This window comes from Vombatus ursinus, unplaced genomic scaffold (genome assembly GCF_900497805.2).
Source record: "Vombatus ursinus unplaced genomic scaffold, bare-nosed wombat genome assembly UNPS02014768.1, whole genome shotgun sequence".
NCBI classification, from domain to species: Eukaryota; Metazoa; Chordata; class Mammalia; order Diprotodontia; family Vombatidae; genus Vombatus; species Vombatus ursinus.
This window is the reverse complement of record NW_020954546.1, coordinates 17904281-17928347: the sequence shown is the minus strand read 5'-3', so window position 1 is coordinate 17928347 and position 24067 is coordinate 17904281. Positions and strand designations below refer to the sequence as shown.

Below are 24067 nucleotides of genomic sequence, written 5' to 3'. Positions count from 1 at the left end.
CTTTCTTTCTTTCTTTCTTTCTTTCTTTCTTTCTTTCTTTCTTTCTTAGCATCTTTGGTATAGATCACAGAGATGCTGAATGAGTTATATCTGTGGCCACAAGGGGGATATTCACTCCCAGATAATTGATTTCATGGGAAGACATGGAAAGAGTAGACCAGAAGGCTTGAATTACAACCAAGGTTAATCCTCCTATTCCACATAGCATGGGTTTGGCTTGTGCCTATCAGTCTCTTTCCTCCAAATGTAGGCCAACAAGGGTATGTGGGGGAGGAAGATCATTGTGACCCAATGAGCTGCTTTTACAACAAGAATGACCCAACACTTTTATTAGGAGCTAAACATATGGGAGAGGAATGGATGTAACCAATGATCTCCCTTCCCTCATTTCCTTTCCCAGAACCATGTTAGAACATTATCTGCCCCCCTTCCCCTAAAAATAAAACAAAAAAATTTTCTGAGAACTGATTCTTAATGGGAATTTCAGTGGAAACTATAACTCACAGATTTAACACTCCTAAATTAAATGCTATAGGAACACCAAAAACAGGGAGAAGAAACCACAGTACAAATTGTTCTGACTCAGGAGAAAAAGAAGTAAAGAGGTGAAATATTAATTTGACTCTACAGTATAAAAAATGATTCCTCTGCAACAGAACTACCTTACATACACGCCAAGTAGAAGGCCACCTATATGGCCAATACACCTATGCCCCACATATTATGTGATGCTACCTATAAACAGTATAGTCTGGGGACCAGTAAAAGGGCCTTCTTCTCTCAAAAGAATCTTGGTCATTAGCCTGTCCCTCTGTCAGTAATCCCATCATAGCATTATTCCTCTAGCAGAAGCTCTACATTCCCAGGAGTGACTTATTAAAATGCAAATGTCCTTTTCCTGCTGTTATGTGATCTAGTTCTAGAAATGGTTGCAATACCAATTAGACAAGAGAAAGAAATTAGAAGCATAAACAGAGAGGAGACAAAACTTCCCTATTTGTCTATGACAGGATGGTTTTCACAGAAAACCCCAGAGAATCAGCAAAGAAACAAATGGAGACAATTAAGAGCTTCAGTAAAGTCAACGATTGCAAAATAAACCATTAAAAATCAGCATAATTTCCATTTAGCAAAAATAAAACCCAAGTAGTAATAATGAAAAGAGGAGGCTTGCTCAAAATAAAATAAAAATGCCTTCTAGTGCTAAAAACAATAAGATTCTACCCTTGGGACACAGAGTCTAGGATTTTATGGGATTATAGAGCTAGAAGGGGCCTGAGACATGATCCAAACATCTTGCTCATTACGCAGAAGGAAATGATATTTAAAGAGGAGGACATGAGAAGTAGGTGAATGAGTTTAACTATGGCTCCAAACTCAATGTTTTTGGTTTCTACTGCAGGACTTAAGCCATTATAAGCTACTGACACTTTCTTGAGAATAAATTTGAGAGATTAACCTATCAAGACCCTTATGGGAGGAACCATCGGAGCAACAAATTTTAATGGAGGCAGAAGGGAGGAATACGTTCAGAGTATCAAACATGGGGCAGCTAGGTGGTGCAGTGGATAGAATGCCAGGCCTAGAATCAAAAAGACCTGAATTGAAATCTGGCCCCACATTAACTGGGTGACCCTGGACAAGTCACTTGACCCTGTTTGCCTCAGTTTCTTCATCTGTAAAATGAGTTGGAGAAGGAAATGGCAAAACACTTCAGTATCTTTGCCAAGAAAAATCCCAAATGGAGTCATGAAGAGTCAGATGTGACTGAAAAACAGTTGAACAACAACAGGCAGGGGGATGCTGGAATCAACCCCAAGCCACACGATTGTTCAATTTTCAGTGTGAACATTTATACCCCAGAAATTGGCAAATGCTACAAATCAGTGCTTGATTTACTTTGCCTAGACTTTAAAAAGTGATGGAGAAAATATTGATAATATAGATTAAATTTAAGCATATTTTTCCCAGCAGACCCAGCTGCTGTTATTGGCCCCTCCTTTGTGAAGAGAACCAATGACATCACAGACATAATGCCTTGACTTGTACATGAATTGGATTTCAGTGAGGCAGAGCTGCACAAAGTCATCAGCCTACCTCTCTCCACCAGAATCACCAGAGTCCAATGGCAAGACAAAGGTCAAGATGACTGGCGATGGCCCAAGATGCAGTGGGAGACCTTGACTTTTCTAAGTTAAGGTCTTTCCTAGGTCTCAGTTTGTCTGAGGTCATGTCCATTCAATGACTAAATCCAGTTAAGAATTGAGACAAAAGATGACCCAATTTACCATCCCAAAGATATCAGTCTGTGAGAGGAGATCCTCAGAGTTTTGGGCCAGAACAGAAAATAATTGCTATTTACACTAACTCAGAGCCATCATTACCCAAACAGTAAGCCAGAGAGGCTCGGGCTGGACCTATTACTGGCCATTCAATGCAAGCCAGAATGATTTCTCCATTTAAAATACAATGGACTTTTTAAAAGCCTGTTTTTCAGAGCTATATTTCAAGAAATTATAAATGAAAACTGCACAGGACAAAAAGAGGAGGAGAAGGAGGAGGAGGAAGAAAAAGAGAAGGAGGAGAAATCTAACACTTATCTAACACTGTAATAGCATGACCTAACTTCTGGGCCCCCAGAGGGCATCAAATACTACTCTCAGATAACATGGCAAAGATAGTTAATACAAAACCTTCTCCTAAGAGCCTTGTTCACTTCTTCCCACAAATACACATTTATCAAGGAGTTCCCGCAAAGGCCATGGTACTAGGACTGGAGACAAAGAAAAAACACAAAAGCCTCTGCCCTTGAATGTTTTACATTTTCTTGGGGGTTTAGGGATGGGATATAGTAGAACAACAAGAATGAGAATAACATAGTGCTTTAAGATTTACAAAGCACTGATTTACACACGTCTTCTTACGTGATCCTTGCAGCAACACTAGGAGGTACGTGATACTAATAACCTCTTTTTAAAGGTAAAGGAACTGAGGCTAAGAGAAATGAAATGACTTACACAGGGTCACATAGCAAGTGAGCCTAAGCTAGTAAGAGGCAGGATTTGAATTTAGGTCTTCCTGATTCCAAGTCCAAAACTATACTCTGTAAAAGCAGGTCTAGGATTGGAAACACAAAGACAAAACACAAAATGGTCCCTGTCCTCAGGATACTTACATTCTTTTGGGGAGGAGGAAAGAATATAATATTTAAACAAGTAAGTATATACTTGATACTTTGAGGGAGATGGAGAGACAAACAAGTAGGGGAGATCAAGAAAGTCCCAGTGAGGACTCCCAAGGAGACAGAAGACAGCATTGGGCCACTGGGCATCTGGAAGTTTTGGACACATAAATAGGATAAAAGACAAAAAGGGCTTCCAGACAGTACCAAAGCTCAGTTTTGCCAACTTCCCCATCACCCTGCTGTAGAGCAGACCTAATCTCCTTCCCATAGACTCCTGGGGGCATAATTTGCAAACAATCAATTCAACGAGTAATCCAATCCATTAGAACCCCTCCCCCCCCATGGCTCTTTTATGGATCAAATCTCTAGTTGTTCATTGCTCTACAGAGCATGAAATATTTTTAACAGCCAGAGATTTGTCCTAGAATGATGAATAATGCATGGCCAGGCAGGCACAAATAGAAACTGTTGAGATCCATGAAAACTCATTCTCACAGCTCCCATCACTTCCCACACATCCCAAAGTAGGAAGTGCCCCAAGCAGGTCCTGAGCATCTTTGGAGGTTTGCCAGCTGCCAAAGAGATTCAGTCGAGGAAAAGATGTGGCTTATCAGTTGCTTCCTTTAGCACCATAACCAAAATTGTCCCCTTAAAAAAAAAACACTGGACAAACAAAACTTAGCCTGTTGGGGCTAAGAGCTGTTTTGTGTTCTTAGGATTTAGGAGATTCATTCATTCATTCATTCATTCATTCATCCATTCATTCGTTTATTGGTTTTGTACATTTGTTTGTTTATCTATTTATTGCAACTGATTTTAGAAACAGAGTAAAAAGGAAGAATAAAGAAATTAAGTCGATCTGCAGAAGAGGGAATGTATGGAGAAGGAAAGCGAGAGGTCAATATCAAATTACTCTCATTGGAACTTTGAAGACCCAGGCCAAGTTTCCAAAGGCAGTCAGTCTGTAGATGTTGCCTCTCTTGCCAAGCAAGAGCAAGCAGGGTCAGCCAAAGGGTTTGGACCCAGTGCCTGTGCTAACAGGTGGTGGGAGCTCTGATCAACCAGGCACCTCCAGGGATTCTCAAAGAAACTGTGCTGGGAACAATGGATAGGGCGGTACTCAGTACATGGCACATACTGCTATCTCTTGGGGTGCCTCAGCAGCTAGGGAGCAGAAAAGGAGTTGAGTTCAGACCTGGCAGTACATCCTAACTCTGGCTAAATTTTAGAGAGGTTTCTGGTGGGTGGGAGTGAGCTGCATCATATTACTGATGAAGAATTTCATAGGAAAAGAGATGTAAGGGAAATCACTAGAGAAATGACTTTACTTATATCACAGTTTTGCCCAGGGCAGCCTCAACTGCAGATACTTCCTGGCAGGGTATGTGTGGGAGTCTGATGAGGTTATCTGATCCATGATTAAACAGGGTTCTATGATGTGGAGACAGCCTGAAATAAAGTCCTGAACTGAGCCTCCTCTTCCATCCACATCCATTGATCCTACTGGGGTGAGAAGAGCATAGGCTTTGGCATCAGGAGACTCCCTTCTCCACCAACTAGCAAAGTTATTTCATACTGCCTCAGCTATAACAGGAGGAGGTTGGTCTATTAGAAGGGTCTTTAACATTTTTTGAGTCATCAACTCCTCTGGCAGTCTGGTGAAGCCTATAGACCCTTCCTTGGAATGTCTTTAAGCACGTAAAATAAAATACAGAAGATTACAAAGAAAACCAATGACATTAAAATAATTATCTGAATTTTAAAAAAAAGTTTACCCAACCTAGGTTAAGAATTCCTGAATTAGATAATCTCTAAAATTCCTTCCAACTCCAATATTTTATGATTCTAAGGCTCTGTGATCTATGTAATGATACATGAAACATTTGTGATCTTAACACTGCAAAGATGTCTTAGTATGGCACCTCCTTTCATCAAACCAATCCAGATTTGTCTGAGAGCCAGAAAGGTATCATAATACAATGGAAAGAGCAATGAACTTGGGGATCACAAGTTCAAACCTCAACTCTGACTTATTAGCTAAGTCACTTCTCATCTTTGGGCCTCAGTATCTTCATCTGTAAAATGAGGAGGGTAGGTTAGATCAAGAGAGCTTCCCTTTGGGTCCATGGACCCCCAATGGTTTTGTTGATAGATTGCAAGGGGACTATGAACATGAATGGAAAAAAAAAACACATCTTTACATCAATATAATTAACTTCCTTAGTAATCCTCTGTAATTTATTTTGTGCACTTAAAATCATTATTCTGAAAAAGGGTCCATAGACTTCACTAGCCTGCACATAGAGTCCATGACAAATACAAGGTTAATAATCTTGGTCTAGATGTCCTGAAGGTTTCCTCTGGTTCTAGATTTATGATGCTATCTATGGCTTCGTAGATAGGTCTTGGGGAGTCTGTGACTTAGTATATGTTTTATGGTCATATAGCTAGGGACTTGAACCCATACCTTCCTGACTTATCCCAACCCTTTAACCTTTAGGACAGGCCATTTCACTATATAACTACTGATCACATCAAATGTCATGGAGAGAATCATACGTGTGATCACTTACACATTCAGTCATCCCCTAAATAATGAAAACATCAGGTGTCCATGGTGATATTTAATATGATAGAATAGGGAAAAATCTGAATCAGAAATCAAGAGTTCTGAATTCCTGGATCATGGCTGTATGATGATGAGAGGCCTCAAAGGCCATTTTATAGATGTTAAAGGACTTGACCAAGGTCACACAGGTGGCTTTAAAGCAGAACTGAGATCAGAACTCAGCTCCTCTGACTCAATTCTGTGGCACTTACTGACAGCTCTCTCAGATCCAACTTAGCCACTGGTATGCTTGGGCCAAATTACTTATTCACCCTCAGCCCCGTCCATAAAACAATTACATTATGAAGACAGCCCAAAGATAAATGAGCACATTGGAAGTACGGGCATTGTATGAACATCCCAGTTTATCAAAGCAGTGATGGTGCCGGGATTAAACCAGAGAAAAGGATATTAGAATTAAAATTCAAGCAACAGGAAAAGAAACCACTTTACAGACCTTGATTCCAAGCTCTATGTTCTCTCCTCCGTACACGTCCATCCCTGGGTCCAGGAGGCCTATTTCCCCAAAAAACTTCCTGTTGACCACAAAGGAACATCCAATCATTGCTGGAGTCCTGCAGGAGAGAAAACAAGAAACAGTGAGCTTGAGTAACAAATGATGCATGTTGTCAAAAAGAGAAGTGGCCCGTGGCACAGATCATGAACTTAGAGGTGAAAGGTCTCTTAGAGTTCAACAGGTACGACTGCCTCACTTTACATATGGAGAAACTGAGGCCCATACCCAGCATCACACAGAACTCTTTTCACTGTACCCCTACCTCTCTGAGTCTCAGTTTCTTCCTCTGTAAAATTAGAAGGTGAGATCCAATTATTTCTACATCTCTTTTCAGTTTTGATCAAGCCAAGATTCCTTAAAACAGCCCTGACCTACAGGCCCAGTTCTGCCTCGGCCTGACCCGGGTTTTGACTAGATGTTCCAGACCATGCTGGTCTCTTCATTATTCAAACAACTTCCTGCCATGGGCTCTTTTGGCTGGACTGAGAGTCAGGAGAACTTGGTTGGAAGCCTGGCCTTGCTATTATTTTGCTCTGCAACCCGGGGAAAGTCATTCTCCCTCATCCCCGATCTCATCTGTAAGATGAAGTAGTGAGATCACCCTCAATGGAGGCTTAGCATGAAGGCTAGATGCCACATGTGGAAGATTCTGGTTGACCTCTGAGGTCCCTTCTCTTCGATTCTGTGATCCTTTCAGTAGAACATCTCTGAGGTCACTTCCAGATCTAAAATTCATTAGACATATAATAGAACTCACATTCTATTAGGAAAGTCATGAAAGCTGATTTCCCCAGGGAAGTCACAGCTAATTGACTCCTCAGCCAGGGCAAAGGAAACCAGAGCATGGTGAGAGTCCAAGAGAGAGGGGAAGGCTAGATGCACTGTGAGTGGAATGTGCCCACTGGAGCCACAGACAAGGGATGCCTACAGACCCCTGGGGAAAGGGGCAACTCACTAAGGTAATGTGCTGACTTTGAGAGGAGTGAAAGGCTGGTAACCCAGGAGAAACGCCTCTAACTCCTGTGACTATGAAGTAAACTGGATCTCTCAGAATAAGACATTTCTATTACCAAATCATAGATCTCAGAGCTTAAAAGGACATTTAGAATTCATCTGGATCAGGAGATAAGGTTTTTGTTTTTTCCTATTTTTACAGTTGAGCCAAAAACTTATCACTGCAGCTCTAACACATACTCTAAAAGATGCGCCTTGGAATGATGGCAGGCAGGCATGGAATAGCAAATATTTTTGATGTGGGATGGGGTAGATAGCTATCAGTCAACAAAAATTTATGGAGCACCTACTATGTGCCAGGCACTGTGCTAAACTCTGAAGATAGAGATGAAAATGACATAGGACTTTGCCTTGAGGAATTGACATTCTACTCAGGGAGACAAATTCACAGATATCAAAGACAAAAGGGAGGCAGCCCCTGCCCTCAAGGAGCTTACATTCTATGAGGGATCTTTCACCTTTTCTGTGTGTCCTGGGACCCTTGGGCAAACAATCTGGTGACGCCCATAGACCCCTTCCCAGAAAATGGATTTTAAATAAATAATTAGAATAGAATTACAAAGGAAACAAATTATAGTGATTTTTTTTTAAGTTCACAAAATTCAGGCTAAGAACCCATTTACTACAGGGATAAAATATGCACGAAGGCATAGGAGATACAGTGCTGAATTTTGACTCAGGAAGAGCTGTCTCCAACACTAGTTGTTTAACTGTGGCCAAGTAACAGCCTTTCTAAGCCTCAGTTTCCTCATCTGTAAAATATACTAAGAAGTCTGTAAGTTCCCTTCATATATTTATACGATTTCATGATCCTAAAAAGGAAGGAAAAAATCTCCCTCACAGTAGGGGAATCAGTAAAAGCTCCCTGGAAGAGGTGAGCTCTATAGGGTGCCAAGAGGTAGAGGCGTGAAAGGAGAATATTCCAGGCACAGGATCTTAGGGCCATTGGTGAGAGCTAGAAGAGAACCCAGAGGCCGTCTAGTCCAACAAACTCATTGTACAGATAAGGAAACTGAGGATCAGTAATGCATAGTGATTTGCCCAAAGGTCATAGAGACTATGAAAAGGTACCGAAAATCAGAACAGGTGTTCATGGGTCACAATGGAAGGAGAAAGTAAACTTGAGATAGTTACTGGGGAGTGGGAAGTGCTGACATTAATGAATTAGTCAACATTTAGTTGCATATGATTCTTCATGATCCCATGTGGGGTTTTCTTGGCTGAGATCCTGGAGTGATTTGCCATTTCCTTCTCCAGCTCATTTGACAAATGAGGAAACTGAGGCAAACAGGGCTAAGTGACTTGTCCAGGATCACACAGCTAGTAAGTGTCTGAAGCCAAATTGGAACTCAGGTCCTCTTGACTGCAGGGCTGGTGCTCTATCTACTGTGCCACTTGCTATATGCCATGCCCTATGCTAGCCACTGGAAATATAAAAACAAAGAACAAAACATTTTCCAAGGAGTTTACGTTCTAATGGTCCTCCCCCACTGCCTCACCCCAACCCCCCAACAACTTCTTTCTGAGAATTCCTTTCTATTTACTCTGGATGTATCTTGTATGAACAAAGTAGTTTGGGTGGCATTTACCCCAATAGAATGTCAGCTCCTTGCGAGCAGGGGCTGTGTTTTTGCCTTTGTTTATATTTCTAGCTCTTAGCACAGTCCCTGGCACAGAGTGGACGCTTAATAAATATGTGTTAACTGATTCACATGAACAGGTATGATCAAGCAGAGAGAGTAATGATTAGTGGTTGTTCTTAATCCTATGAGCTAGTCAAGAAACAAGGGGCAGGTAATCCCCCAGTCCCAGAGTCAGAAAGCCCTGGGCCATGGAAGACAAACTACCGGCCTATAGTAATTGGAACTATCAAGGCCATTTTCTGAGCTCCAGAGGTAGGTTGAGGAAGCCTCTATCCCTCAGCCTGCCTCCCTAGAGCTTCTGTTTCCTACTTGGTTGGAGATTTGAACAATAACAATGAAAATGCTCCAAGTCTGGCCAAGTTCCACCATCTGGGTAGAGGGAGCCTGAACTTACTCCATGTTCCCGTGGGTTTCCATGGCTCGGCACTGTGGGAGGTGATGCTGCCGTCAGAGCTTCCATCCCAGCCTGAGTCACCAAGCAAATGGCATCGAAAGCATCTCCTCCTGGCCTCCCCTAAAGTCTCGACACCTGGCAGGTACCAGGGACAGAGGTGGCGGGATGAAGGAAAGAGAAGCCCTCATTCTGGAATTGTAAAAAGTCAGCCCAGCACAGAGGGACACAGGCTGGAAAAGCACCCAAGGCACATGCATGAGGGGATCTGAGAGTGAGCAGGGAGCAAAACTTGGCTTGGGGGCAGCCTGCAGAATGAGTGGAGGATGCTGATGACAGCTGTGCTTGCATCCCCAGCGCTGGCTTAATCTTCCAGAGAATGAGCATCAGCCGCACTTTGCCACTGGAAATTTTGCTGAATTTGGATCCAGCCCCTGGAAGTCTTCTTTGCAGCTCAGAATAATTTGGGAGTTGCACAGATCTTATGCTATTCTGATGCGTTTGTGGATCATGAGTCCTCTATGGTCCTCAGTGACTCTCTTTGCCAAATGGAATCAGGAAAAACCAGAGGACCACAGATCTAGTTAGCATCACTCAGCTAGCAACTTTCTGAGGCAGGAGTTGAACCCAGGTCTTCCTGACTCCAAGTCCAATGCTCTAAACACTAACCCAGTCCACTTTAAACCCAGAGCTCTATAGAAATCTGTATCATTCTTTGTTCAGTTCTTTGGCTCAAACCACAAGTGGGAAGGAAATGGAGAAATGAGACACTGTGGGGCATAAGGACATGCAGAAGGGACAACATATTTTTGACTCATGTCAAAGTGAGTGGCCCACGGTCTAAGATGCCTGGGGCTGAGGTTTTGTTTTTTTAGTTATTAAATTTGCCATTTAAATTATGAATTTAATAATCACCAATGAACTCAAGAATTCCAAGATACCAATATATACATACATATATATATATATATATATGCAACAGTGAACTTCTATTGTGTATACTTTTTAAGTGTATATTAAATTTAACAAGATAGCAACAAAACTGCCCCTTCTGAACATCTTTGTGTTTTCTTCTGTGTATTTTTATGTTTTATTGATGCCCACCCTTTTCTGCATTTGTTGCTTCCCTGGGCCTGCCCTCGTAACAAAGGAACAGTCAAGCAAAACAAAGCAGCCTATTGACCCTATGTGAACACACCCATCTTAGCTGCAGCTAGCTCACTGCCTCTCTGCCTAGATGCGGGCAGCAGGCCTTAGCCGCAGAGTCTGAAGGCAGATTGGTCACTGCGCTGACCAGAGCGCCTCCAACTACGTTTCCAGGAAGTCTAAAACTATAATGCAATTTTCCCATATTTGGATCAAGCAAACTGGCCTAGAAAATCAACCCTGGGTTCATCTTTCATCACCAAGTGAGTGGCCCAAGGCAACATTGCTTTGGACTCTTTCACTGACTACCATTTCTCCACTGCACACGCAAGTACAAATAGCTTTGGCACGACTGTACATCCTGGCCCCAAGGAGTAACATGCTCCCCTGCCAGCCTCCAGACTCCCTTCTGGGAGAACCAAGGGGCGAAGCTGGAGTAGTCTTCCTCCTTCCCCTAGCCATAGGGCTAGGACCATCTAACTGCTCACCTCAAGCCATCAGCCAGCAAGGGTGTATTAATAGCTGGCTATGTGCCACGTGCTGAGCTAGGTATAGGGGATCCAAAAGGCAAATATGAAACCTGCCTTCCTTCAAGTGGCTAACGTTCTATCAGGGAAGACAACATGTGCACATGTGCATATTAAATGCATAAAGAAGAAATCCAAAATAAGTCATTGGTCATCAGGGGAAAAGGCCACTAGCAGTTCAGTGGTCAAGGGGAATGGATGATAAGGTATGGCGCAGATAAGTGGTGGTTGCTGCTGTTCAGTCATTTCATTTGCTCTTCATGACCCAATTTGGGATTTTCTTGGCAGAGATACTGGAGTAGTTTGCCATTTCCTTCTCCAGCACATTTGATAGATGAGGAAACTGAGGCAAACAGGGTGAAGTGATTTGCCAAGGATAAAACAGCTCATTGTGTCTGAGGTCATATTTGAACTCAGATCTTCCTGATTGTAAGTCCAGCACTCCATCCACTAGCTGCTCAGATTAGTGACATCCAACTGAAACAGAAATAGGGCCATGAATCAGGGAATTAAAAAGCATACAGAGAGGTACATTGACTGGGAAAATCACAAAATAATATTAGCTGTTCTATGGCGTTTGTTTTTTTGTTTTTGTTTTTTTTTTGCTAAGTATTTCCCAATTACACTGTAATCTGGTTGGCAACACTCATTGTTGGCTATGTGTTTGACATGTCTGGTGTCAAAAGAAGGGGGTGCTTGAGGGGCATCTTGAAGGAAGTGTGAGATTCTATAAGGCAGAAATGAGGAGGGAGTCTGTTCTAGGTTGTCAAGTACAACAAAATATAGTGGGATGTGAATAAAGAGAAATCAAGTTTCGATGATGGGCCAAGTGTGAGGAGGGAAGTAATGTATAAAGAGGATGGAGAGGTAAGTTGGGGCACCATAGGGTGACTGCCTCCTATTTCCTCCCAATCATGTATACCCTACTTGGGAATTCATTTTCTGCTGACGTCTCTAGTGAAGTAGAGAAGATGGTCACATTCTCTCATTTCTCCTCCAAGATTTCAATGCATTCCTCACTCTAGGGTGAGTTACAAGAAGCATCATTGGTACTTAAATCTGTGATTTCTCTGCTCCACCCCTGGTGAAGGAACCAGCATTAGAAGAAACAATTAATTTCAAAATCAACTCAATATGATAACAGTACTAACCCCATTCTAAGAGCTCCATTATCAAGGAAGAACAACAGGAATTAAAAATAATTACTTTTTATTATCGTTGTTGTTTACATAGATTTTATGGAAAATGGTTGAAATGTTCTAATGCAGAATAAAACAGAGGAAGAGAAATAAAAGCAAGCAAAGTTGGACAGCTACTAGAAGTGCCATTAAGAATCACTCGTATTTATTCATTTCTTGATTCATTCCACAACTATTTCATTCATTCAAACAACCACTTCATTCATTCATATAACAACCCTTTCATTCTTCCATTCAGTATCCACTTCCTTCAATAATTTTTACTAATTCATTCATTCAAAAACCACTTCATTTATTCATTTGATAACTATTTCATTCATTCATTCAACAACCACTTCCTTCAGTGACTTTTATTCATTTATTCATTCAACAACCACTTCATTCATTCATTTAATACTCACTTCCTTCAATAATTTATTCATTCAATCATTCAACAACAATTCATTCATTCAACAACAATTTCATTTATTCATCAGCACATACTTATCTTTAACTACTTACTACTATAGGCAGAATACTGTATCTGGGTGCTGGGGAGCCATAGATAGGAGAAACAATTTATGATAAGATATGTAAAACTTTTCTAGCATCCAGAGTCTGAGATCATCCCTATTTTGCAGATGTGGAAAGTGACAGATCACTCAAGTAATTGGTGGAACCAGGGCTGGAGCCCAGGCCCAACAACTGGTTCACCATCTTGGCCCTCCATCTGGCTCAGACGTGGTCCTTGACTGTGTGCTTCAAGAGGCTTCAGTCCATCAACAAGTCTGTCCATTTGAACTCCACTTCATTTCTTACCTCCATCCCCTTCTCTCTATCCAGAGCTCAATCCAGCCACTCAATCCAGTAACTGTAATAGCCTCTTAATGAGTCTCTCTCCCCTCAATTAACCTTTCATGCCACGACCTACATCACGACCAGGCCCTTCCCTCACTCAAGAAGCTTCAACAGCTCACTATTAAATAAAAGATAAGTACAAATTTCTTAGCCTGGCCTTCCATGATACAAGTGCAATCCACCATCCCATTCTTCTTTCATACAACTCTCCTTCACATATCTGATGCTTAGCTGAACAACTAGCTTATTCCTTGAACTTGACTTGTTATTTCCCACCTCCATGCATTTGTAGAGGCCATGCTGGGAATGTTCCCTCTCATTATCTTTCTTTCAGAATCCTTGATCTTCCTTCAAGGCTCAGCTAAGGTGCCACTTCCCTGATCATCTCAGTTGAAAAAATTCTCTTCCATTTCAATTTTTACTGGAGCATTCTTCTTGGTTTTCTGCTTTATGCCTTCCTCCCCCCCGCCCAGTTTCCATTTCATACTATAATTATAATTTCAAATGTTGTAATTCCTTAGTAGAATGTAAGCACTTTGAGGGCAAGTCCTATTATATAATAGTTGTCATTTACATAGTGGTTTATTAAGGTTTGTAAAGTGCATTTTATCAGTATTCATCATCTCATTTGACACTCACACAAACTTGGTGAAGCAAGCACTGCATGTATTATTATTCCCATAAGAAAACTGAGATCCAGAGAGGTTAATAAACTGGACCAGGGTCACATAGCTAGTAAGTATCCAGGGAAGGATTTCAATCCAGGTTTGTTGGTTTGTTTCCTGATTCCAAGCCCAGTGTTCTATCCATTATGCCCTATTAAGCTAAGCTTTGTATCCCCCTCACTTTAGAGCAGAATCTAGTACATCTAGACGCTAAATAAATATCTGTTGACTATAAGAATAAAGTAAACTATTTGCATCATGGAGGATGAAGAATAGAAAATCTTAGGCAATAAGTGAATTGAACAGCTAGGTGGCGCAGTGGATAGAGCACAGGCCCTAGAGTCAAAAAGATCTGAGTGGGAATCCTGACTTAGACATTTACTAACTGTGTGATCCTCGGCAAGTCACTTAACCTCTATCTGCCTCAGATTCCTGATCTGTAAAATGGGGGTAACAATGGTATCCCTGTTTTAGGATTGTTGTGAGGATAAAATGAGATAATATTTAGAAAAGTGATTTGCAAATACTTAAGCACTATATAAATGCATAATAAATATATATATATGCTAAGTATTATTACTACTACTATTAATTGACTGTTGGACATTTTGCTCACATATTAGAGGTTGGAGAAGGCTAAGTATACAAGTACATAATTGGTATGAGGACTAGAGAGGGTGTATACATGTGTTGGGGGGGTTGTCCACTTTTATTTTTATCATAACTACTTCTTCTAAAACTTGATATCTTTTGCACTTACATCACCCACATTTCTCAATATATCCCTCATGAGTGGTTAGAGGGGAAAGTGCCTTGTAATAAAGAATAAAAAAGAGGAAAAAAACAGTTCAGCAAAACTAACCAACATACTGGGAAATTATGACATTATTTACAATGTTCTACACCCATAGTTCCCCACCTCTGCAAGCAAGGGGGAGGAGTCTCCTCATAAATCTTTTTTGAAGCCAAAATTTATTATTGTGATTTCACAGCATTCATTATCAATTGTTATTATTACTGTTTTTAGTGGTTGTTCTTTCCATTTACACTGTTGTGATCATTGTGTGTATATATGTGTGTGTAATTGCAGTGTTTTAAGAGGAATATGGTGAATACAGAAAAGTATGGGAAGACTTATATAAACTGATGCAAAGTGAAGAAAATAGAACCAGTAAAATATATATATATGTATTATATATATACACATACAGACATATGTATCATACCCACACACATCTTACATACATATACATACACATGTATGTGTGTAGGTATGTATAGAAGTAGAACCAGTAAAATACATATGTGTATGTCATGTATTATATGGCATATATATGTATATATGTCTTTCCATACTTCTCTGTATCCACTACATTCCTCTTAAAATACAGCAGTATTTCATTGCTTTCATGGACTACAATTTTTTCAGTCATTTAAAGGGCCACCTTCTAAACTGAGCAGGAGGGAGGGAGAGGGTATTTATTAAGCATCCTCTACATCCCAGGCACTGCACTCAGCCTTTCACAAATATCTCATCTGATCCTCACAATGACGCTTGGAAGGTGGGTGCAATCATTATCCTCGTTTTAGAGTTGAAAAAATGGAGGCAGGCCAAGGTTAAGTGGCCTGCCCAAGATCACCAGGGAGTGTCAGATTGGGATTTGGAGCTGGGCTTCACTGTTTCAGTGATCAGAGTGATCACTCTTTTCCCAAATTGCACTATACTGTACGTGTCAGGAAAAAACAAGGTATTGTGACATTCCGGGGTCCGTTTTTACTTCCTCCTCATTTAAGAGCACAGAGGAGCTGATGAAAGGATGATGGGGATGTAGGATTTGGGAATTCTGTTTATTATTCCTCTACTCTGAATGCTGGACCCGCAGACTCCAGACTGAGTTTGATTGCCGATTTAGACACTGGGTAACCTTAAGTAAGTTATATAAAGCCTCTGAGTTTCAGTTTCCTCATCTATAAAATAAGGGGGTTGAACTCATTGACATCAGAGGGAAGGAAGGAAGGAAGGAAGGAAGGAAGGAAGGAAGGAAGGAAAGAAGGAGGGAAGGAAGGAAAGAAGGAGGGAAGGAAGGAGGGAAGGAAGGAAGGAAGGAAAAGAAAGAAAGGAAAGAAAAAAGGGAGAGAGGAAGGAAGGGAAGAAGAGGACTTGAAGGAGGAAAGAAGTAGAGAGGGAGGAAGGAAAGAAAGAGGAAGGGAGGAAAGAGGGAAGGAAGGAAGGGAGAAAGGGAGGAAAGGGAGAAGGAAGGATGAAAGAGAGAGGAAGAAAAAAGGAGAGAGAAGGGAAAGAAAGAGGAAGGGAAGAAAGAAGGAAGGAAGGGGAGGCAGGGGAGAAAAAGGGGAAGGGGGAGGGAAAAGGAGACTGAGGCCTCCAGAACTAATTGCAGCTGAGATTCCTTTCCTGTTATGAGGAGAGGCGAGCGGGTCTTGGGTTGTTGCCAGAGACCAGGGGTGAATTTTCAGGGGAGATGTTGGCCAGCTTGCTGGAATTCTCCACTGGCACAGAACAGCTATTTAATAGCGAGAACCTTGATCGCCTCTGCTACATATCAAGATGTTCAAAGAGCAAGAAGTGATGTTTTCTGTCAAATTCAGGATCTGGGGCTCAAATCTCTTGCAAATGCATTCCAACCCCAAGCCAACCGTTCTCCTGCTTAATGGAAGACACACTTTGGCTCTCACTGCACAGAAGGGGAAGGGGTTATTCAGTTTACAAAAATAAGGAAAGGATTCCTTCATTGCAACTGGGATGCTTTATCACCAAGTGTTTCCCAGCTCACTGTAAAACCCAGGCAAATAGAAGAAATTCAATTGCATTTGATTCCATTAAAATCAATATAAGTCAACAACCTTTATTGAGCACCTACTATATACATGACACTTTGTTAGGAACTGGGGACATAAATATAGAAATCAAAAGGGTGTTTGCCCTCGAGGAAGCTTTTATTTTGTTGGGGATAGGAGTAGGGCACAGGATCCACCGCCCCTGGGCACAGGCTGGTCCTTTAAGATGCTCTCGCTTCTCATACTCATCTTTTAAAACTCAGCTCAAGGGGTCCCTTCTACATTCAGACCTTTCCTGATCCCCTCGGTGGTTAGAAAGTTCTTCCTCCTCTATTACCATGAGTGTGTATGTGTGTGTGTATGGGTGTGTGTGTGTGTGTGTGTGTATTGTATTTACTTACTTGTGTATTCATTTTTCCTGCCCTTCACTTACCCTCACTCCCAGAATGTAAGACTTCTGAGGGCAGGCACTGTTTCTCTTTTTGTATCCCTAGTATAACTTAGCAACATGGTACAGTGGAAAGAGTGCTGAATATGGGGTCAAAGGTCACCAAGAAAGGTGACTTAAACCTGGGATCCATGGACCCCCAAGTCATCCTTGGAGAGAATTTAGGGCATTCATGAACTTGGATGGGAAAAGTAATTCCATCTTTATTTTCACTAATCTCTAATTGAAATTGATCATTTCCTTCAATTACTTAAAAGTATTATTATTCTAAGAAGGGGTCCATAGACCTCACCAGATTGCCCAAGTGTGTTGTTCAAAATGTATACACACATTTCATTAGCACATAACTCTGTAATTTCTTTTTCAGAAAATAAACATTACCTTTATTAACAACCTAAGTGCATGCACACTTTGGGGGGGACACATATTTGGGGGGCAGCCAGCATATACAAAATGCTATAGCTAAGTTAGGGTGGATAATGAATCTTGTTCAGTGGTCACATGTCTTTGAATTCATGCTTTTCAAAAATTATAATAATATAAGATATGGTCATTAGTTCCAGCCCAATGAAAACATGCATTGCAAATTCAAATAATGAGACTGCTTCCTGAGAGTCATTCTTCGCATTAATAGGGGCCTGACTATACAAAGTTGTTTCAAGAGATAGTAAGCAGTACTATCTTGGAATAGAAGGAGAGGCTTTCAGAAGAAGTGATTCATCTGATGCTCCAAGGGATGATTTAGAAGGGCAGAAGGAGGAGAGAGGGAGGTGGGAATTCGGGTGGGGGGAGGGCCACGGACTCTTTTCTTTCAAGGTCTAAGCTCAGTCAGGGACCGTTGGGTTTTGCAGAGCATGTCAGTAACCCCCACCCACTTCATCTATCTACCAAGTTCCCTCCCATAAGTCATTTTCCAGACATAATATTATTTGTTCTTTTCATAATCACGTTTTCTTTAGGACTTTTAAACTCCTATCCACCAATTTCATTATGTTTGACATTTTATTTCCCCTAACCAGAATTACCATGCGTAATTAACTAGCATATCCTGGGGGATTCTAGTATTCCTCTAGTTAAAATGTTTGGGCTTTTATGAATAGACTTAAAAAAACTCTAAAAAAGGTCTTAGAATTAGGTTCTGAAAATACCTGTACAGAGAGAGCTGGCCTCTGAGCCAGGAAGACCTGGGTTCAATTCTTTCCCTCAGACACATACTGGCTGTGGGATTCTGGGTAAATCACTTGACTTCTTAGTTCTCTGGGAAACCCTGTAAGGCTAAGATGTAGGGAAGGTACCAACCTGCATCAATGTCACCTGAAGTTTTCACTCGTAGTGAAATTACGAAGATTACCTGGCACCCTGCATCCTGAAGTTTCAATGAGGAAGAGTAAAAAAAAAAAAAAATATATATATATATATATATATATATATGTATATGTATACACATATAGAGAGAGAGAGAGAGAGAGAGAGAGAGAGATATGGGTTGGGGGAACAAAAGCACCAATCAGGGCAGGGATGGTGGCCAGATAAAAACCTGGGGGTTGTGAGATCAGGCACTGAAGACAAGTTTGGCCTACTTTGCAGTTGTGCTTAGGGTCACTCCTGATCATGGCATTCAAGAATTCCATCCAATAAGAACCATGAGGTACTTAATAAGATCACCTCGCCGGGCCTCAGTTTCCTCCTCTGAACAACGAGAGATGGACTTCATGGCCTCTGGGGTCCCTTCCAGTCCTATACCTATGATCTTAGGGGCCTAATTCACTTAACCACCCTCTGCCTCAGTTTCTTTCTCTGCCAAACTGAGGAGCTGGACCAGATGGTCTCTGAAATCACTCCCAGCTCTGATCCTATGGTCTCTTGACATCATCCTGCTGGCTGCTAAGGTTATCTGAAGGAAGTTTCCTTAGTCTAAGGAAGATAAGCTTACACCTCACCATTTTTGCTCAATTATAAAAATCATTTCTTTTATCTGCTTATGACAGTTTGCTAAACATTCAATTTAAAACCTTTGTTTTGTGGGTTATGAGCTCCTCTGGCGGACTGGTGAAGCTTATGGACTACTTCTCAGAATTATGTCTTTAAGTAAGTGAAGGAACCGCTAAATTATATTTAGAGATTATTGACAATCAAGATATAATTTTTCCCCCATCCAGGACCCCCTGAAATCTATCCACAGACCCTTGGATCTCAGGTTAAGAACCTCTGATTTCAAAGAGCAAGAGCAGAAGAAATGATTCATCTGATGCTTAGGTCCATTTTATTCTGAACACAGGAAGGGAGGAGCAAATGAATAATGTGAAAAAATTATTATTTATTTATACTTATTTATTATATATAAAATAATATATTATACTATTTATTTATATTTATATGACATTTGTTATTTATTTACATAGTATTTTAAAGTTTGCAATGTGACTTATATATTAACTCATTTGGGACTCAACAATACCAAAACATAAATGCTACAGGTATTTGTTATTTGTTGTTGATCACTTGTTTCATCTGTGTTTGAAAACACCCATGTGGGGTTTTCTTGGCAGAGATACTGAAGCTGTTTGCCATTTCCTTTTGTAGCTCATTTGACAGATGAGGAAACTGAGGCAAACAGCATTAAGTGACTTGCCCAGGGTCTCACAGCTAGTAAGTGTCTAAAGCCAGATTGGATCTCAGGGAGACGTGTCTTTCCGACTTCAGGCCCAGCACTCTGTGTCCTATGCCACCTAATTGCCCCTAATTTGTTATTAGCTCCTTTTTTACAGATGAGGAAACTGAGGCACAGCAAGATGAAGTGATTTCCCCATGGTCACATAGCTTATGTTGGAGGCAGAATTGGAAAGTCCGTTTGCTCTTCCTGACCCCAAGTATGGCGCTCTATCTATTGCACCAATCAGGCTTCCTAGCTATGGATCCTTCTTAACCTGATCTTGTTCACACTGAGCAGAAGAGACTGGCTCTTTCTTGGTAGATAAATTTATTTGTACCAAGTTTCCAGTTGTTCCCCTTCACGACTCTCATGGCTGAAGGGGAAAAAACAAAACAAAACAAAACAAAACAGAACAGAACCCAGCATCTATTTCCTGGCTTAGGCTAGAGAAAGTCAAATAATTTGGAATGAAATCACGGGTCAGTTGCCTTAAAAAATGTTTATAAGCTTTTAAGCTTTCAAATGGAAATGGAAAGAAGCTGGAAAGCTTCTGAAAGCACACAGCCCTTTGGGTCCGCATGTGAAAGCCAAAAAAAAAGTTGAAAATCGGTAGCTATGAGGCAATCCTCCTTCAAAAGTGCCCCTGGACTGGTTTTCTCAACTGAGAGGAGACTGTTCCAGTCACCTGACTGATGTGTGGTGACCTGCCTAAGGATTTCTGGCTGTTTTTTGAAGAGCTAGAGAAGGGTTGGTCTTTGGGATGATATTTTTACTCATTTATGCAACAAACTTTTGTTGAAGACCCACTGTGTGCATGGCAACATGGGAGCTGCCATGATGAGGTTGGAGTAAAGAGTTCAATGAGAAATAGTATTTATATCTCTTAATTTTTGTGACTTCAGAAACTGAGGGAGGTAGGTAAGGGGGGAAAAATTTTGGTGCTGGGGAGATCTCACAGAATTAGATTTCTGGCACACTTGGAGTCTCTCAGGTGTCAAAAAAAAATTGCTCCCTTCTCCATCTCCAAAATCAAAGCAACTAAGAATTGTAAGGGGCCTTCAAGGTCATCACGTCCAACCTGTACCTGAACCAGACTCCCTTCTTCAATAGCCCCAGTGAGTAAGTCATTCAGCCGGTGCTGAAGGGAGACCCACGACCGCCCAAGGAAGCTCCTTCTACCTTCAGAATGCTAGGTAATTATCATGAAGTTTTCCCACCCTGTTCCTACTTCTATTGTCCGGGGCTGCACAGTCAGTTAAGACACATTTATTAAGTGTTTACTATGGACCAGTACTGTAGACACAGAGAAAGACAAAAACAGCATCTGATCTCAAGAAGCTCACAATCGAAAGGGGGGAGATAACAGGCAAACAACTATGTACAAACAAGGTATATGAGGGTAAATTAGAGGCAATCCCAGAGCAACGGTGCCCTGCCAACCCTCTCTCAAGAAATCCTATGATTAGCAGCTAGGTGGATACAGTACCAGATGTAGGACTAAATATAGGACACAAATACAAGATACTGGATACAGATACAAGACAGGACCACTGCAGTGGATACAGGACTAGATATAAGATACAAATACAAGATACTGGATACAGATACAAGACTGGACCACTGTACTGGATACAGGACTGGGCCAAGAATGGAGAAGAACTGAGTTCAAATCTAGCCTTAGACACTTAATGGCTAGGTGATCCTGAGCAAGTTACTTAACCTCTATCTGCCTCTGTTTTTTGTCTGTAAAATGGGGATAATACTAGCAGCCTCCTCCCAGGATTATTGTAAGGATAAAATGAGATATTTTGTAAAGTCCTTTGTAATCCTTAAAGCAATATATAAATGCTGTTATTATTGTTAATTGTTATTTATAGGGTTTAGAGCATTACCTCTCCAGTTCTCTTATAAAATGCAATACATCTGGCACAGGTAATATATTTAACTGTATCAGCTACAAATATTTTAGTGTTCATTTCCTTACCCCTTCATTGAGCAATTTTGCCAGTAGCTTTAAATTATTTGGCCCCCTTAAATAACCTCCCAGAACTGCTATGGCAAGCAGTGGTGACTCTGGGTATTCTCTACATCCTGGGCACTGCAGGAAACATCTCCAGGGCATCACAATCCCCGAACATTGGCCTGTCCTCTTGCGCACTTTTCCTTCTGGCAGTTCCCTACTGTCCTGATGACCTAGCTGCACATAGAAGTCTCCTAACTCTGTGTTCAGGCCTTTCTCCTCTTTCAGACACTCAATAGAGAGGGAGTGTGGTACAGTGGGCAGAGAGCTAGAGTTGGAGTAAGAGAAGCTGGGTTCAAATCCTGCTTTGCCAACATGTTATGTGACCTTGGGTAAATCACTCCTTATTCTTACCTAAAAAATGAGGTGATCTCTCCAGCCTCTAAATCCTATGATCCTATGCCGTACCTTGAATTGAGATTCATCCTTGTATAGGGCCATGTCCTGTCTCCTTAGCTAGACTATAAGCTACTTGAGGGCAGGAACTATATCTCAAATTTCATGACAAATATAGTCATGGACCTGGTGTCAGGAGGATCTGTATTCACATCCTGTTTCAGAGATTAGATATATGGGCCTGGGTAAATCATTTAACCCTATGGGAGCCTCAGTTTATTCATCTGTAAAACAAGGATAGTAATAGCCCCTACCTCTGAGAGTTCTTGAGAGAATAAAAGGAGGGAATCTATGCAAAAGGTTTTGCAAACTCTAAAGTCTGTATAAACAGAATGCATCCCTAGCACCCAGCAGAGGGCCTTGAATTCAATTCGATCAACATGTAGCATTTTTTTTAGTATTGTTTTAGTTGATTTAATCAATCAACAAGATTTTATTAAACACTGCCATGCATAGCCCAAGCAACGTGCTGAGTATGGGCATAATAATACAAAAAGGAGACCATGCCTGCCCTAGAGGACCTTATGTTCTAATATCCTACTCACCCAGATGTCCACAGATAAGTATGTACTGGGAAGACAGAGAGACAGAGAGGAAGGGAGAGGGAGAGACAGAGAGAGACAGAGAGTGGCAGAGAGTGACAGAAACACAGGGAGACAGTGACACAGAGAAAGAGTCTATATGTTTGTATGTATGTATGTATACGTGTGTGCATACGCACACACATTTGTGTGTATATGTGTATGTATATACACATACACAGAATATTTTTACTTAGAGCCGGGGGTAGACCAGCTGGCCTCCCCATATCTTTTCCAGCCTGAAAATTCATCGTTTTTATTTCTAAGCTAGGATCTGTAATTCAAATCAGAAAAGAAAGAGGGCCTGGGCGGTTGTGAAGAAGCCTGCCAGTGGCATCAGCTCAGAGACTGTTCTTTCCAGCTTGTGACAAGCAGAGCCAATTCCTCACCTCAGGAAGGGCAGTCACAATTAAGTTCCATGACTCAAGTGCCCTCAGCCCTCGCTCATCTACCCCCTCTCCTCTGATGCACTTTGTAACCTTCTGATCTCAGGGACAAGGACATTGAAGAAGAGAGAAATGGCAGGAAGGATGGCCTAGGTCAGGATCTATACTGGATTTCTACTGGCTAAAGAGTGGTCACTGGCTACCCAGAAACTCAAGATGTGGAATGGTGGTGGGGATAGAAGTGATGGACTTTGAGGGAGCTCTGGATTCAAGTCCTGCTTCAGATACTTATGACCCCGGGAAAGACACTTCATCTCTCTGCACCTCAGTTTCCCTAAAATGAAGGGGTTGGATGACCAGCTCTAAATTTATTTTCCTAGGCTACATCTGAGGTCCCTTCTGGAGCTAGAGCCTGACCCTTAACTTCAAACCATGTGATGTCCTCACTGGCCATTCTCCCCACCCTCCTCACATGATTCTTGGTCTCTTTCCTGGAACAGACCTGGGCTCTCACAGGTGAGCATTCACTCTCTTGTCCAACACCAGGCTTCTGAACCACTTCCCAGACACCAGCTTGAACCCATGGCATTGAACATGGAGCCTTTGCTCCCTTGTTACCCAGGTACCCTTTATAGGTTGTGTTTTCCCATTCAATTTTAAACTGCTGGAGTTCAAGGGCTGTGTTTCTTGATTATATTCACAGCACTTAACACAATTCCTGGCATACAGTGGCACAGTGCATATAGTGCTGGGCCTGGAGTCAGGAAGATGAGTTTAAATCCAGCCTCAAACATTTACCAACTGTGTGACCCTGGGCAAGTCACTTCTCCCTGTTTGCCTCAGTTTCATCTGTGAAATGAACTGGAGAATGAAATAGTAAATCATTCCAGTATCTTTGTCAAGAAAAACCCAAGTGGGATCATGAAGAGTTAGAAACCACTGAAAAATGACTGAACAAATGCTCTTTCTCTCTCTTTCTCTCCTTCCTTCCTTCCTTCCTTCCTTCCTTCCTTCCTTCCTTCCTTCCTTCCTTCCTTCCTTCCTTCCTTCCTTCCT

General features: G+C 41.4%; 1 protein-coding gene across 2 annotated transcripts in view; it reads right to left on the bottom strand.

Annotated features, from left to right (window-relative positions):
- The window catches only part of GALNT17 (polypeptide N-acetylgalactosaminyltransferase 17), a 434680-nt gene that overhangs the window by 106438 nt on the left and 304175 nt on the right, over positions 1 to 24067 (bottom strand). For both annotated transcript variants that reach the window (XM_027862449.1, XM_027862450.1), the window contains exon 6: positions 6250 to 6367. In XM_027862449.1, the coding sequence (XP_027718250.1) occupies positions 6250 to 6367 (118 nt within the window). The remainder of the gene's footprint in view (positions 1 to 6249; positions 6368 to 24067) is intronic.